The sequence below is a fragment of the Saccostrea cucullata genome, unplaced genomic scaffold, assembly GCF_032062105.1.
Source record: "Saccostrea cucullata isolate Sc308-1 unplaced genomic scaffold, CSIRO_AGI_Scuc_v1 ctg4619, whole genome shotgun sequence".
NCBI classification, from domain to species: domain Eukaryota; kingdom Metazoa; phylum Mollusca; class Bivalvia; order Ostreida; family Ostreidae; genus Saccostrea; species Saccostrea cuccullata.
This window is the reverse complement of record NW_026930661.1, coordinates 25,842-44,021: the sequence shown is the minus strand read 5'-3', so window position 1 is coordinate 44,021 and position 18,180 is coordinate 25,842. Positions and strand designations below refer to the sequence as shown.

Genomic DNA, 18,180 nt, shown 5'->3' with positions numbered 1-18,180 from the left:
TATGTTCAAGTCTCAAAATTTATATGAATGATACCGAGTCCGTTTGAATTTAAATACTTTTAATTTCCCTTTTATTAATTATAAAGAAACTAAATTACAAAATGTAAGGAACATATATATTAATATGATTGTTGAAAAATTGCAAGTAAGCCAATACAATTTATTATGTTTTTTTTCATTTCTAAACAATTGGCAAAATGCTAATCCTCATATTAGGGGTAATTTCTGACAATTTAGTTTTATTTAATTTTTAACTTTAATATTTTTCACTCTTAATTATTATTTCAAAGAAAATTTTAACATGTTTCAATATCTAATAACAATTGTTTATAATTTAAAGCACTATATTTGACTTTGTAACCCACTTGAGTTTGAGCAATTTTTTCGAAAATTGGCAATTTGTAAATCCCCATATCTCAATTATTTATTATTTCCCAAGCTCAATATTTGGCAAACATAATGTTTAGAGTTATATTTGTACAATAAAATAAAAATAATTAATTTCAAAGATTGGTCTTGGAAGATTTTCGGCATTAAATTTGTAATACTTTTGGCAATTCTTGAAAATTGGCATCATGCCAATTTTCAAGAGTTGTCTGCCCTTTGATATATTGCATATATGATTATGATAAATGTAAATTTTGAAAGAACATAGTCTTATGTTATTCAAAATACCTTAATGGAAATGCAAGTTTAATTTTGAGTAAAATAAATCAAATGTGAATTTTACCATTTTTCTTGAATTTTTTAAGTGCATTTGCACTTAAATGTGCAAAAAGGAGGTGGCGCTGCCTACGGCTGCCATGTTGAATGATGGGAATTTTTTTGGTCATTTTTTAATAACATATTATAAAGTCTAACTACCCACCAAATTTCATTAAGATATGACAACCTTCGATTTGGACAGTTCTGCATGGTTTTCTCGCGGACTGGCTCTTAAGTTATGCTTCTATGAATCACTGAGATTATTCATTACATGCATATAAGAGTATTCAGAACAAAAGGAAACAAGCATTCTGAGAGTATTGCATAAGCAATACATGTCCCCTACCGGGTTCCCCTTTTCTCTTTCGGGTGTCATTTTTTAGAGCCTGTGTATGAAAAATTGTTACTTAAATATGGACATTTTAGTTATTACTTGAATATGAATGAAATGTATTGGATCTTCCTTACAAAGAAAGAATCGTGACATCTTTGAATGCCATTTGACACACACAAATGCTTTGATCAGAACAGCTTATTTTACGTTGAACAAAAATTTTATACCAGAAAAAACCAAACTTGATCTATATTTGTCACTATAAAGGTATCCAGCAAGTTTCAAATCATGATGCATTAATCCAGTAACACTTGGAGTTCCTCGGATGACTCGTATCTCGCACATAATAAATTGAATGGAGCGTAGCGGAGTCAGCCGAGAATTGCCGATTGATCCAGTAGTGCATCACGACATCAATTAAGTGCATCACGAACCCTATTGTGAACCCAATTATTAAAAAAATAAAAATACCACAATTCCTTCAGAAATTAATGTAGAACGAAACGCAAACTTCATCTATAATTAATTTATAAAAGCTATCCAGCAAGTTTCAATTCATTACAATCTCGTTTAGAACATAAATTGAGTGCATCACGACATAAATGTAGTGCATCACGAACCCTATATTTAACCCAATTATAAAATTAAAAAAATAAAAATGCCGTAATTCTTTCAAAATTCAATTAAGCAGAACGAAATGCAAACTTGATCTATAACTAATTAAGGTAAAGTCTTATACCTAAAACCAGCTCAATATCTGCAAGCGTTTAGGAGAAAAGTGTGGAAAACCCTGAAAAATTGAAAAGGCCGTGATTCCGTAAAAAAGCATTGAATCGGAACGATATTCAAACTTGATCTGTAACTTATCAAGATACACATACGTACCAAAAATCAGCTCAATATCTGCCAGCGTTTAGAAAAAAGTGTGGAAAACCAAGTGGGACAGACTGACAGACAGACGGGGACAGACAGACAGACCGACAGACGGACAGACGGACGGAAAGACAGACAGACGGACGGACAGACGCAGAGGAAACCTATAGTCCCCTCCGGTTTCACCGGTAGGGGACTAACAAGCAAATAAACCCTAGAAGAAAGCCTACTCATTTTTTTTTACCATCTACTTAATAATCATTTTGCCCTAACATGTGTAGATGTACTGAAGAAGACACCTTTTAGTGATTTAGTGTGTACCTGTACTGAAGAAGACACCTTTTAGTGATTTAGTGTGTACATTTACTGAAGAAGACATCTTTTAGTGATTTAGTGTGTGCATGTACTGAAGAAGACACCTTTTCGTGATTTAGTGTGTACATGTACAGAAGAGCTAGGACACCTATAGTGATTTAGTGTGTACATGTACTGAAGAAGACACCTTTTAGTGATTTCAGGATCTGGTTCCTCTGAGCCTACAAATGTAAGACTGCCTCCACTGTCGACACTGGACATCGGTGAGGCCGGGGGAGACACAGTGTGGGGGACAGGTGATGGGGGCGGGGAATTCTCACAAACCTCTTCCTCCTCTGAAAAAAAAAATCAAAAATATTTATCAGTCATGCAATTTCATGAGGCAAAATGTTTTCTTCTGAAAATTAAAATTAAATATAAAATTCAAGATGATGGCTGCGTTTTGTGAATACCGGTGTCGTACAAGGTATCACACCGGTAATTGACCAATCAAAATGAACTTATGTAGGTCCATATATATAGAATTAATTTTCCTTTCTTTTGAGGCGTTTTTCTATTTTCTTCCATGCCACTTTTACAACTTTGGTACCTGTGCCTAGTAAATTTTATGTACTTTGTGAATAAATAAAGGTTTTGGACAGGAACTATTTTTTTCATGGCATAGGAGGCTACTTCCTGTAGTGCACTCGAGGTGTTTATAAACACAGTGAAAACACGTGGATTTGAGGGTAGCCCTGTTTGCAGATGGAAAAAGTCCGAAAATGCCGTGTGGGTACCCTGTTTTTTGGTGTCAGCTAATGTGACAGGTATTGTTTAACACCTTCTGCTAAATATTTTTTCATGTAAACAAATACCTGATTTTTAACGATTTTTTATTCTATATAGAATTATATAGTGAAAACAATTACCGGTGTGATACCTTGAAGGTGATTGTGAAAAATCATTTTCATCCTTATTAAAGACATTTTTCATTTTTAAAAGGCATATTTCAACAAAATATGTGATTTTATTAACTTTTTGTTTGAAAACACACAATTTTAAAATTAGAATTAGAATTTACATTATTTTTCACAGATTTCTGTTTAAAAATTAACAATAGGTTATGTTTTACACTCAATACTTTAAAATATGACTAAAAAGGTAGCATTATGCATCTAAAATGTGGAAAGAAGTCAGAGAATATTGTTTTTTCATTTTATATGACTTAACATTATTTGCACCAGCTGACCGCAGTCAATTATAGCGTCTACAGACTTTGCGGTAAAGGGCGTTAAAGCTGATTTTTCAAGAATAGACTAATTCTAGGTTTGCGAATGAATTTTTAGCATAAGCGACAACTGCGATAAAATGTAAACAAGTAAAAATGTTTTCACAGAATGATAATTTCTACAGAAACATGATTTATTTTAATTTATTCAGACCTCCAGTGATACATACATTACTGCATTGGAAGAACAGAAATAATGAAATGAGTCAGATCTGTCTAATAAACTTGATACATAAGCTACATTAGTAAGATTCATTAAGAATTTATCAAAGTAAGGAAGGTTATGACCAAAAAATCCTGAAATACTGTCAAGGTCTGCATGATAATACTTATTCTGAGTTCTAACAATGCATCATACATGTAGTGCAGAATGTCACTTAGCAGCATGGAATGCCTTTTGTGGTTCTAAGGACTTTATTTATGCTTTCGCAGCTGACATTCATGTTTTTTCAGTTTGTCGGAGACTGTTTTTTGTTATTTTTTCATTTATATGTAGGTGTTGACTGTCACTTTTGAATTAAGTCTCAGTCAGTGATGCTTATATGAGCATGATCTACTAAGTATATCATTGTTCTGAAATATTAATAAATTCCAAATTTAACTGATGAAGAAATTTGGCATATTTACATAATTGAAATATCAGAATAACTATAATTCAGCTAATAAGATGCACATTTCTTCTCAGATCACTTCCTCTAAATTTTATCAACAGTTTTGGTACACCCACCCACCTCAAAGAATCATGGAGGATGTCCTGAATCTGGTCTCTGTGATGCATTTTGTCTCATAGAAAAGTGTTCAAACTCATTAAAATGTTTAATATTTATATTTTAAAATCTAAATGTTCATTTTTTTATGTCAATTTGTTGAAACAAAAAGATATAATCTTGCATAAATCATGGAAATTCATTAAACACCTTTGGAATTCCTGAATAAATCCATGAAAAGAGAATAATTATGCATGTTAAATTGAAATTTCATGGCTAATTTGTGTCTTAAGAGAAAGCCAGTTGCATAAATCACAACAATAAATTACATCTGAATTGTTGTCTCCAGGTTCTTATCATCAAAGCCAGTTTAATGGAGTGTGGGAGCTGTGAAGAACCTCCCTAGATGCTGATATCATTTTGACTGCCCTGAGTTACAACACAGCATTTAGATAAACTTCTGCACAGCAGCTTGTAGACACATACCTAGGCTTTATTTGGAACATAAATTGACCAGATACAGTGTTCATTATCAACCCAGTATTTAACAATTTCTGTATTTTTGTTCATTCTTTGAGGGGGAAAATGCAACTTTGTTATGTAATAATTACATAATGGTCTTAGACTTGTAAACTCTTTTCTGTTTGTGGTGAAGAACAAAGCATATACTCTCCACGGATAAAAAATTGGTTGCCAAGCTTATTCTTTTAATGGTGAAATTCTGCTTCAAAAGATGCACAAAAAACTGCTTCCAGAGTGCTGTGTGTGTTGTTCTTGACTGCTCTGGAGTAAGGGAGATAAATGCTTCATATCTTCAGAAATAAGGGGATTTAGATCACCAGACTTAGGGATGTTGGGGACAATTATTTCATGAATCTCAGGTGCAAAAATGGAAAAAATCGAACACCTTCAAAGGTCCTTGAAGGTGATTGTGAAAAATCATTTTAATCCTTATTAAAGACATTTTTCATTTTTAAAAGGCATATTTCAACAAAATATGTGATTTTATTTACTTTTTGTTTGAAAACACACAATTTTAAAATTAGAATTAGAATTTACATTATTTTTCACAGATTTCTGTTTAAAAATTAACAATAGGTTATGTTTTACACTCAATACTTTAAAATATGACTAAAAAGGTAGCATTATGCATCTAAAATGTGGAAAGAAGTCAGAGAATATTGTTTTTTCATTTTATATGACTTAACATTATTTGCACCAGCTGACCGCAGTCAATTATAGCGTCTACAGACTTTGCGGTAAAGGGCGTTAAAGCTGATTTTTCAAGAATAGACTAATTCTAGGTTTGCGAATGAATTTTTAGCATAAGCGACAACTGCGATAAAATGTAAACAAGTAAAAATGTTTTCACAGAATGATAATTTCTACAGAAACATGATTTATTTTAATTTATTCAGACCTCCAGTGATACATACATTACTGCATTGGAAGAACAGAAATAATGAAATGAGTCAGATCTGTCTAATAAACTTGATACATAAGCTACATTAGTAAGATTCATTAAGAATTTATCAAAGTAAGGAAGGTTATGACCAAAAAATCCTGAAATACTGTCAAGGTCTGCATGATAATACTTATTCTGAGTTCTAACAATGCATCATACATGTAGTGCAGAATGTCACTTAGCAGCATGGAATGCCTTTTGTGGTTCTAAGGACTTTATTTATGCTTTCGCAGCTGACATTCATGTTTTTTCAGTTTGTCGGAGACTGTTTTTTGTTATTTTTTCATTTATATGTAGGTGTTAACTGTCACTTTTGAATTAAGTCTCAGTCAGTGATGCTTATATGAGCATGATCTACTAAGTATATCATTGTTCTGAAATATTAATAAATTCCAAATTTAACTGATGAAATAATTTGGCATATTTACATAATTGAAATATCAGAATAACTATAATTCAGCTAATAAGATGCACATTTCTTTTCAGATCACTTCCTCTAAATTGTATCAACAGTTTTGGTACACCCACCCACCTCAAAGAATCATGGAGGATGTCCTGAATCTGGTCTCTGTGATGCATTTTGTCTCATAGAAAAGTGTTCAAACTCATTAAAATGTTTAATATTTATATTTTAAAATCTAAATGTTCATTTTTTTATGTCAATTTGTTGAAACAAAAAGATATAATCTTGCATAAATCATGGAAATTCATTAAACACCTTTGGAATTCCTGAATAAATCCATGAAAAGAGAATAATTATGCATGTTAAATTGAAATTTCATGGCTAATTTGTGTCTTAAGAGAAAGCCAGTTGCATAAATCACAACAATAAATTACATCTGAATTGTTGTCTCCAGGTTCTTATCATCAAAGCCAGTTTAATGGAGTGTGGGAGCTGTGAAGAACCTCCCTAGATGCTGATATCATTTTGACTGCCCTGAGTTACAACACAGCATTTAGATAAACTTCTGCACAGCAGCTTGTAGACACATACCTAGGCTTTATTTGGAACATAAATTGACCAGATACAGTGTTCATTATCAACCCAGTATTTAACAATTTCTGTATTTTTGTTCATTCTTTGAAGGGGAAAATGCAACTTTGTTATGTAATAATTACATAATGGTCTTAGACTTGTAAACTCTTTTCTGTTTGTGGTGAAGAACAAAGCATATACTCTCCACGGATAAAAAATTGGTTGCCAAGCTTATTCTTTTAATGGTGAAATTCTGCTTCAAAAGATGCACAAAAAACTGCTTCCAGAGTGCTGTGTGTGTTGTTCTTGACTGCTCTGGAGTAAGGGAGATAAATGCTTCATATCTTCAGAAATAAGGGGATTTAGATCACCAGACTTAGGGATGTTGGGGACAATTATTTCATGAATCTCAGGTGCAAAAATGGAAAAAATCGAACACCTTCAAAGGTCCTTCAAGTGAGACTTCCCCCATAGTGAGGCTTCCCCCGGAAGGCTCACTATATAGTGAGTCTTCCCCCCGGAAGGCTGGCTATATAGTGAGCCTTCCCCCCGGAAGAATGGCTATATAGTGAGACTTCCCCCACGGAAGTTTCACTATATAGCCGTTCTTCCGGGGGGAAGGCTCAATATATAGCCAGCCTTCCCCCATTCATAGCGAGACTTCCCCCTCTTATTATAGTTTCCGGAACATTGTTTTATTATTTAAAAAAATTCTAACTGTGTTAATTTATGACGAAATTATCTTCCATATATATGCATGTATTTGTATATTTATTTTATATGCATGAACAGTTTGAATATCGTTTTAACTGTTTAATATCCATTATAACATATGCATGTACATTGAGATGATATAATATATATAATATGTATACCCTTTCCTTTACAGGTATTGATAACGAATAATTTTATTAGTTCACGAGTCACTTATATGAAATGTTCTGATTGTTTTCAGCATTTGAATAAAAAAAAATTGTTAGCAAATGTTTGTTTGTTTTTCTGTTTGTGTACAAACATTAGCTATTTACACATTAGATATGGTTCAACCGATTTAATAAAAAATGTAGCGAAAAGAAGAAAAATTTATAGTACGTTAAGACTATGCGAGAAATAAAATAATTGTGCTCGGATGTGAAAAATAAAACATGCATTCCAAATCTCAATTATGATCTTCTTAGTTCCTAACTATATTTATCAAAAGTTTCATGTACATAAAGTTTAAATCTACTTTAAAGATAATTTTAAGCATCATTTAATAGATATGCTGAAATGTAAAATTGATGGGAAAATATTTCATTTACTTTATCCACAGGGACGTATACAATATTAAAGACTTCATAGATCAGTGGTTCGACAAAAATTTGCACAAACTTTAAAATTATTATAACTTTATTATTAAATATATGCAGATAAAACCCGTTTTGATAACAAAAAAAAATTGGAAAAGTAATAGTTCACCGATTTTCTTGAAATAATATATTAGTTAACTGAGGATCAGAGACGCTTAGATTTATCTTTATTAAACACAAAATAGTTTAGTCAAATATGTGACAATTGCAATGCAGTATATATTGTTTTTAATTTTACGTATTTTTTATACGTGTATTCAAACATCCAATCGTCCAAACACAGTTTATTAAAATATCTTTAAATAAATAATTTTTAAAACACGACCAAAATGAAAAAATTAATTGTATGAATTGATGTATGGGTGTGATGAGCGGGGGGTGCACACATTTTCATGCAATTTTTCCGGTCATAAATTTAAAAGAAAGGGGGGGGGGGGGTTAAGCCTAATCCATCTATCCGGTGCCTTTGCTAAAATATGCATGACAGTCAGAATTTGATTTAAAGTGTATTAGAACTCAAATCCATCTTATTTGATTTCATAATGATGTAATTTCATTAATATCACGCAAATTTAATTTCAAAATGAAATACAAATCCTAAAAATACTTCATAAAATTTATAAAAGTTAAAAGGTCCCTGAAGCATACAATAATATTTAAGAGTCAAAATCAGCAAGCATCGAGCATTTAGTTAAAAAATGTGGAAAGTGGCATAGAAACAGATTTGGTTAAAACTCATATATAAATTTTCAGAACAAAGGGTATAATAGAAAAAAGCAAGCCAAAAATAATTTTTCGCATTGTTGCTATGGAAACCACGCGCCTTTCAAATAGCATGTTTTGTACTTTATCATGACACTTGCATTTATGGTTAAACAAATATTTTCTATTACTAGTCATTAATAAAAGCTTTTTAAATTATTATTCTATTTATCTAAAAATACTCAATTTTAACAACTGTTGATTATTGAAATTCTCTTCACCTTTTGATAAATAAAACTAGTTTTTGGAGGTTTATTTTGATTTAAAAAACAGCAAATTTGCAGTACTCTATAAGAAATCTACAACCACATTAAAGCTTATCAACATAAAATATATATTAAACAGTATTTGTCCTACAAGAATCAAGAAAAAAATCTGCAGGCAACTAAAGCATTTATTATATGATAACTGATTTAAATCCATAATTTTCTGTCTTTTTTGCTTCAAATTACCTCCCTTTGGTATAGCTCTCTAACATAGGAGGAATAAACGGTAGTTTGCTTACCTTCTTTTCAATAACAATATACAGAAGACTAGAAGAAAATTACAAACTTAGAGCAGTCTGAGCCTCAGTTTTGGCGTTTTCATGAGTCTTAATTACGGTTAGTGACTGAATTTTTTTACAATTTACCATTACAACAGTTTCTGAAGAATGTATAACAAAAATTAACCATGCAGGAAAATATGTAACACTTGGCAATTTTTTTTTTTGCAAATTTCAATTTAATTCTGATTGAATATATATGTTAGCATTACTTTAGTATTTTATAACTAAAAAGAAAAGATTAATGCATGGCCTGAGGAACCAAGAGAAGGGGGTATGCCCCCCTCCCCGATAATATTTTGAATACTTTGAAGCCAAACTCGGAAAGAAGCAGAAACAGAATTGGATGAGCTGATATAGAATTAGACGGGAAAAACGTGTAAATAATACATTTTTACTTAACTTTTTAAAATAAAATGATAAACTAAACCATTGAGATCTCTTGGAATTTAATTGATTCCAATAAACGTGCTTTGCTTTCGTCATCATTGCTCAAGCTCAACTAGAAATGGTTCTTAGTAAGTATCTGAAGGCAAAGCTGTATAATATTATTACATTTTAATTTTATCACTTTTTCAGATTATCATTATGAGAATACATCATTACAGTACAGACCATTGATGCTGGAAGTGAGTGGATAGTGTTACCGGAGACTCAGGGATCCAGAAAATAGATCCATAAATTGTACAGTGTATTCATGAAAGTGGATCAAATAAAAATGTTCAATCCAAAAGTAACATTCTTTGTCTGTTAGCATTTTTTTATTGATGTAAATCTAACAAGCTAATTCAGAGAATTTGTGTCCCACGCTTAGGGAAAAAGTAAACCATGCGCAGTTCGGGGCGGGGCGGGGTGGGGTGGGGGGTTGGGGTCGGATCCCCCTAATTGAATTTGTAGAATTTTTAAATGTATACATGTATACTGAAGCAAATAAAATATGTCAATATTGATATAATGATTTGATTATGTGTATAGAAGATTCTTTTTATGTGGATTATTTATCACAACGTAATGATGATTTTATGAGTTTGTACAAGCTAGACCTCATAATTTTTTTTCATTTCACATGCTGAATACTATCATTTAGTAAAAAAGAATTTCGCATGTGAAGCGGGAGACATACCACTGCGCCATGGAACTGCTGTAAAATTTCGACAATTCGAGAGTCACGTGACCTATGGCTAGGGTGGTCACGGTGTAAATTGAGGAGAGGATTAAGTCGATCTGTGATTTAATGGTTTAGTTGTTGCTCCCAAAACTTTGCAGAGGTGTTTCTATATAGTTGGAGTGTCTTTTGTGAAAATTTGGAAAAAATTGGTGAGTGTTTAGAAGTTTGTAACCACAAAAATTATGGCCTCTCAAAATAGCAAGGATGAGAACAATTCACAGTGTAACCCAGCCTTGTCGTCGGGAGTCACTGGAGCGTCACCGCAGATGTCCGCTATTCATGATTGCTTGCGGTCAATTACCGGTAAACTGGACAATATCAATGTTCTACAGCAATCAGTAAATAATATGAATCGGGATCTATGGGATGAGGATGGGTTAGATGAGCGCATCAAATATGAAGATAATGTTGGAGAAATCGAGACGCTGAAATTAGAAAACAATTATTTGCGAAAAGAACTCCAAGTTTTAAAGTCAATCGTCGTTAACTTAGACAGAAGGGTCAGTCAGCAAGAGAATGAAATAGTGGACCTCAGAGGAAGATCGATGAGGGACAATATTCTTGTACATAACTTAGCTGAAGATGACCAGGAAAATCTGAACACTAGAGTTAGCGAGTTGATCAAGGAGCATTTGAATTTGGAAGTTGGTTTCATCAGGATACACCGAAACGGTCAGAAATTCCCTGGCAACCCGAAACCAAGGACAATAACAGGGAAATTACAGAACTACAATGATAAAGAACTCATCTTCCAAGCTATTCGTCAAAAGAAGGAAAATGGCACCGCTAAGGACATGCCCTTCTATATCACTCCACAGACGCCTCTGCAAATAAATGAAGGTAAAAAGAAACTGCAGGAGATGAACAATAAATATCGAGAAGAAAACGTCAAAACAAAGATAGTGGGAAACAAGTTAGTCTTTCCAAACGGAAGCGTGTACCGGGACAAGGTGCTACCACCACGGGCTGAGGATATACTCATGTTGGACAAGGACGAAATCGAAAAACTGGATGAATGCGATGTAAGGAAGTGCGAAAGCGTAACAGAAGATGGGAACATCTTTACTTCATTAATCGCCGAAATTCACACATATGCACATGCTAGGAACGTTTACAAAAATATTCTACGCAACCCGGACTATGCCTGTGCCAACCATAATATCCTTGTATACCGATTCAAAGATGCCCAAGGGCGAGTGCATGACGGCTATTGCGACAATGGGGAATACGGGGCCGGACGTCGACTACTTAAGGTACTGGTTGAGAGAGAAGTATCGAACGTAGCGATTGTCATTTCGAGGAAGAATGGTAAACATTTAGGTCCCCGCCGGTTTGACATTATACTGGGTGCGTTCAGAGTATTTCCATTGGTACCATCACCTGTTTGGCAATGGCAAGAATTTGTACCGTTGGTACCATTGGGCCCATATTTACTCTGAACGGTTTTTTGGGTACAATTGGTAGGAATCTCACCAATGTTAACAATGGTACCATTGGTGTACCATTAGTTACCATTGGCTTATTATTTAGAAGAAAATGTCCAATGAAGAAAATATAATAATTGCTTCATGCGTCATTTTACAACAAGAGAGTATGTTTAGAAATACTTTTTTTAGTTCAATGAAGTACTTCTCCCTTCCAGATTATTTTCTCCTACAAAACTTGCGTAGATCTTCAGATGAAATGACTAGAGTGAGGCATTACTATGAGGTTACTATACCCTCGTATACACTTGATGAATTTAAAACCCATTTTCGTTTGTCCAGAGACACATTTGAGAGTACGTGCCAGAGATTATCAACAGTTAACGCTTACAACAATCAAAAGGGCCCTGCCCCTAACCTTGAAAAAGAACTGTTGATGTTTTTGTGGTACTTAGGAAACCTTGAGAGTTTTCGATCTATGGCTGATCGGTTCGGTACATATAAAGGAAGTTTTCACGCTAGTGTTACTAGAGTGTCCTCCTCCTTGATAAGTGTTATGGCAGAAGTAATTAGATGGTCTTTATCACAAGCAGAACTAAATGAAACATGTCAAAAATTTGGAGAAAACTGTCAATTTCAAAATGTTGTGGGTGCTTTGGATGGCAGTCACATTCCGATAAAGGCCCCCAAACACCAGCCACAGGCCTACTACAATAGAAAGAAATTTTACTCTGTGGTGCTTCTGGCATGCTGCAATTCCAAAATGGAATTTACCTATGTTTGGACAGGAAATCCTGGAAGCACGCATGATGCAACAGTAATGCGAATGTGATGAAAAGATTCCTGTTGGCTATGTCATATTGGGGGATTCAGCCTTTCCATTACTCCAGTGGCTCATAACACCTTTTCGGAATTGTGGCAACTTAACTGAGCAACAACGAAAATTTAATAAGGAGCACAGCCGTAGCAGACAAGTCATCGAAAGATCGTTTGGCTTATTAAAGTGTCGGTTTAGGAGACTTTTGCGATTTGAGTCTTCAAAAATTAAAATCATAGTAGAGTCTATACTTGCTGCTTGTGTTTTACATAACTTATGTATTTCAGACACAGACTTTATCGAAGTACCAGATGAATTTGAAGCTTGTTTGACATGCCACCTGCCCATGACGGTCATCAACTCCAGACAACAGATGATGAACCAATTGATATGAACTATCAATAACATTTTCTACAATTAGTAGACTGTTGATTTTGTTCAATACTTTAATATTATTTTAATATTCCATGTTCAATGCAAATATTCAGAACATTAAACATTTTTTAAACAACTTTATTAATTTTTAAAAAAAAAAAAAAATATACAATTTCTTTGTATAGCTAAAAATAAATACAATTTCTTTGTATAGCTAAATATAAATAAAAAGAGTTTTAAATGTTTAATTTCAAAACATGAAAGACATCTTAATTAGTGTATCTCAGGATGTCAAAATAATAACAACTTATCCAAAGAAGAGGATGCTTACTTTAACCCTGACTAGTGTTTTCACTTGTGCAGTGATAAGGACTTATTACTGTACTCTAATTAGTTTTGTTAATATTCGTCAAGTTATACAGACAAAAAATTTGTAATGTGTGGTGTTGTGTACTCAGTCCCTATTTGCCCAATTTTTCAATTAATTTTGTCAAGAGTTCTTTATTGCTATTCTGCATATTTTCCATTATGTCGAAGAATTTTTTATCTCTCTCCTCAAAGTATTCTCTCATCTCGTCAATTTTTCTTTTCTTTGTCTTACATGTAGCTGTAGGAACAGGGGTTGATGGTCTTGAAGTTGAAGCACTGCTGGTGCTTGCATCATCATCTTCCTCAGGTTCATCTGACTCACGGTCAGCATCATCTTTTCTCAAACCAAAAGAGCTACAAAGAAATAATGGTTTGAACGATGGGTCCCCATCCAGTATACTCTGCATTTCAGTTTCGTACTTAAATGGTTTAGGGGTTTTATTTCCAGTTTTCTTGCATTCGTACAAAAATTTTCTATAGCCTCTTTTTAATGTGTAGAACTTCTCACGACATTGACTGGCAGACGGGGGATTTACTTCATTTTTGGACAGCTCTTTTGATAGTCCCGCCCATATCTTTTTGTTTATGGAAAAAGAATCTGGTGCAACTTTTTTCTTTTCCTCTAATATATTTAGGAGTTTTCTGGTTGTTGTCAGTTTCCATTCATATCTTGATTTTGATCCTGACTCTTCCCAATCACTATTGTCATCTTGGTGCATGGGGATTTCTGTTTCACTCGGAGGGACAAGATCTGAGGCTTGATCACTCGGATGAACAAGATCTGAGGTGCTGGCTTGATCACGCGGAAGAACACGATCTGAGGTGCTGGCTTGACAGGATGAGGAGCTACTTTCACTATTATCCTGCGTTTCATCATTTCGGAATAATACTTGTGGAATGACTACTTCTCCATCAATACAATCAATAAATATTGGATCCTTCGGGGGGTCAGGAGGTAGTAATTTTTCTAACTGATTAGATACCACACCAAGATCTAGTAATTTTAAGAAAAGAGAAAATGTTAATTAATGAATTACCATAAGATCATAAAACCTTAAGTTCTATCAGCATTTTTGATTTGTTCAATGCAACAAGCTGAACATAACTCAGTATTATTAATTTTTCATATACTAGGCCTAAAAAGATAGTATTTGCATCGTTTATGTGACTATAGTGAGAAAAATAAACGGGTAAGCATGTTAAGACTATATTTTTGAGACAGATTTCTAAATAATTTTTTAATTAAAAATTGGCGAAAACTGTTTTATTTGTATACATCAGAAATAAATAACTGTTTTTGAATATATTTCATTAATATCAGGGTAAAGTATCAATTAAGACTTACTATGATTAAAACATTGTCATATTTCTACCAAAAAATTTCCAACCTATCCGGGTATTCCCGATATATATAATTTGTTTAAGGAACTGGGAATGAGTTTAAAATGGTTTTTATTCCTTATATGATTATATATATTTGTTTAAGTAAGCAGTGCAAAGCGCCGCTCACATAGACTAACGTGTAAGAACAGAGGAAATTCCGAATGAAATCTGTTCATTCGTCTACGGTCACTTTATAAGACTATATAGCAGAAAGTGTGCATACTTACTGTCAGATATATGCTGAATGTTGAAGCCTTTGTTAATATACGGTAATTTTTTCCTGCAACAACGAGGTTTAAAGGAAAAAGTTGAGATAAAAAATCTGTCGTTTTAAGCACATATGCCATACCCGCCATTTTTCGTGACGTCATAAAAAAAGTTACCATCGCTAACAGAGCTCTAGTTCGTCTGCAGAAAAATCTACCTATGGTAAATTTTTTCGGCAGACTTTGGTACCAATGGCATACCAATGGTAAAAAATTCTACCAATGGTAACTTTTGTCAGCCAACGGTAGTACTCTGAACACACCCGAAGGATCTGGTAAACAAAGCCGTCAGCCACACTTGTTATTAAGAATTTTTATAGATGAACACTTACAATAAACACTGTCACTGTGTTACATGCAAAAGTAATTTTTGTTAAAATTTCCAATTCATAAGTACAATTACATGTACGGTCTAATAGTATTTCTAAGTTTGAATATTTTTATACTTGGTTAGTTCTTTCCGGAAAAATATTAGTTACAAAGACTGACTCATAAACTATTTAGCAATTAATATTTCCGATTGTACTTGTTTTGGGACTACTTATCAGAAGTTTTGTAAACATGGTAAATGCAGATTGACAAATTTCCTTTCTTCATCAGTAAATACGATCAATAGACTGATGCCAATTAGTTTCATTCACCTTGTTTGCAAATATGCACCCTTATCTCTCTTCCACGTTTCTATCCCCCTTTTCCTATCTTTCCTTTACATTGGGCATTCATTCGATTCTTTATTGATGTTTTTGTACGATTACGGTAAAAGATAATAATCTAAATATACTTACAGTTAACTGCCAGGGGCTTGGAGATAAAAATAAAAGATTAGATGTTTTTAATACTTTAAGAGAAAAGAACTATAATGTTTATTTTCTGCAAGACACACACTTCGTTAAAAGTGACGAAAAATTTATCCAAACACAGTGGGGCTATCAGGCATTTTTTAGTTCGTATAAGTCTAATTCGCGTGGTGTTGCTATTCTTTTTAATAATAATTGCGAAATAGATATCCACAAACATTTAAGCGATGAAAATGGAAATTACATAATAATAGACTGTACTATTGAGGGTATGAACTTTATATTTGTAAATATTTATGGGCCAAATTCTGATACACCAGTTTTCTATTCTAATTTGATGAATGAGATTGAAAAAATCTACATGTTGCAACAAATAATCATAGCAGGCGATTTTAACTTAGTTTTAGATAAGGAATTAGATTCCATGAAGTATAAAAATTTGAACAATCCAAAAGCGAGACTGGAAGTTATAAATTTAATGGAAAATTTGAATCTAAAAGATATATTTCGTGAAAACTACGCTCAAGTTAGGCGCTATTCGTGGAGAAAAAAGACACCCTTAAAACAGGCTAGACTAGACTTTTTTCTTATATCTGAATCTTTGCTCCCTTCTGTTAGTAGTGTTCAATATGAAAACAGTTACAGATCCGACCATTCTCCAGTTGTGATGTCTTTGAAAATTAATGACTTTATTAAAGGTAAAGGATTTTGGAAATTTAACAATTCTCTTTTAACAGATAAGGCTTATATTGATTCAATTAAACAAAAAATCAATGACGTAAAAGTTCAGTATGCATGCCCAGTGTATGACTTAGATAATCTTTGTTCTGTCGATAATGAATTATTGTTGTTCACTGTTAGTGACCAATGTTTCCTAGATATTTTACTCATGGAAATTAGAGGAAAGACTGTATCTTACTCAAGTTATAAGAAGAAAAAGATGCATGAAAGAGAATTAATTTTAGAAAATGATATTTTACATTTAGAACAAAATCTGACAGAAAGTACATTAGATTCCCTTAAAATGAAACAAACAGAACTTGAAGATATACATAAGACAAAGTTAAAGGGACAGGTTATTCGTTCTAGAATGAAATGGATTGATGAAGGTGAAAAACCGTCAAAATATTTTAGTCAACTTGAATCTAGAAATTATTTAAGTAAACTGATACCAAGATTAGAAAAAGAAAATGGATCTATTATTTCAGATCAATATGATATTTTAAATGAAACAAAACTTTTCTATGAAAATCTATATAAAAAAAGAGAAATTGTTGAAAATGAAAACTACAGCAAAAAATTGTCAGAATATAATGATATCCCAAAGCTGTCTTTTGAAGAAGCTCTAAGTATAGAGGGTCCTATAACAAAATCAGAGGTTCTAAACTTTCTTAAACAGATGAAAAATGATAAAAGCCCAGGTCCAGATGGATTCACATGTGAATTTTTAAAATTTTTTTGGAGGGATATTGGCACATTTATTACAAGAGCAATCAATGACTCATACTCAAAACAAACTTTTTCCGAACCAAACAAATTAGGGGTAATAACATGTATTCCAAAAACTGGTAAGCCAAAACAATTTTTAAAAAACTGGCGACCTATTAGCCTCTTAAATGTTGTATATAAATTAGCCTCAGGGTGCATTGCGGAAAGAATTAAAAAATTCTTAGATAAGCTAATACATGGGGACCAAACAGGATTTATTAAAGGTAGATTTATTGGCGAAAATATTAGATTAATATATGATATTATGCACCAAGCAGAGTCAAGAAATATACCTGGTCTCTTAATGTTTATCGACTTTGAAAAAGCATTTGATACCATTTCATGGAACTTCATAAATCAAACACTTTGTTTCTTCAATTTTGGTCAGTCAATTAGAAATTGGATAAAATGTTTCTATAATAATATAAAGTCCTGTGTTATTCAAAATGGGATAGTGTCTCAGTACTTTTACCCTGAAAGGGGTTGTAGACAAGGTGATCCTATTTCACCGTACCTTTTTTTACTTTGTGCAGAGATTCTAGGTATTTTAATTAGAAAAAATAAGGATATTAAAGGTATAACTATTGATGGTGAAGAATACAAGTTGTCACAATATGCAGATGATACATCTGTTATTTCTGATGGCTCTCCAAGCTCATTGGATGGAATTACAAGAGTGTTAGATTATTTTGCATCAATCTCGGGTCTAAAAATAAATTTTTCTAAAACTAAATTAGTCTGGATTGGAAGTAAAAAATTCTCAAAAGATATTTTTCATCACTCAAGATGGAAGTTT

General features: G+C 32.9%; 1 protein-coding gene and 2 long non-coding RNA genes across 3 annotated transcripts in view; 2 read left to right on the top strand and 1 right to left on the bottom strand.

Annotated features, from left to right (window-relative positions):
- Positions 1 to 2,414: 2,414 nt before the first annotated feature.
- LOC134229535 (uncharacterized) overlaps positions 2,415 to 18,180 on the bottom strand; it is a gene marked incomplete at its 3' end in the record, with an annotated part of 30,561 nt that continues 14,795 nt past the window's right edge. The window contains exon 6 of the mRNA XM_062711286.1: positions 2,415 to 2,562. Within this exon, the coding sequence (XP_062567270.1) occupies positions 2,415 to 2,562 (148 nt within the window). The remainder of the gene's footprint in view (positions 2,563 to 18,180) is intronic.
- Positions 2,752 to 4,949, top strand: LOC134229534 (uncharacterized). Its single transcript, XR_009984196.1, has 2 exons — positions 2,752 to 3,033; positions 4,551 to 4,949. It is a non-coding gene; the product is annotated as an uncharacterized LOC134229534 (long non-coding RNA).
- LOC134229533 (uncharacterized) lies at positions 6,173 to 6,922 on the top strand. The gene is made up of 2 exons (XR_009984195.1): positions 6,173 to 6,230; positions 6,524 to 6,922. It is a non-coding gene; the product is annotated as an uncharacterized LOC134229533 (long non-coding RNA).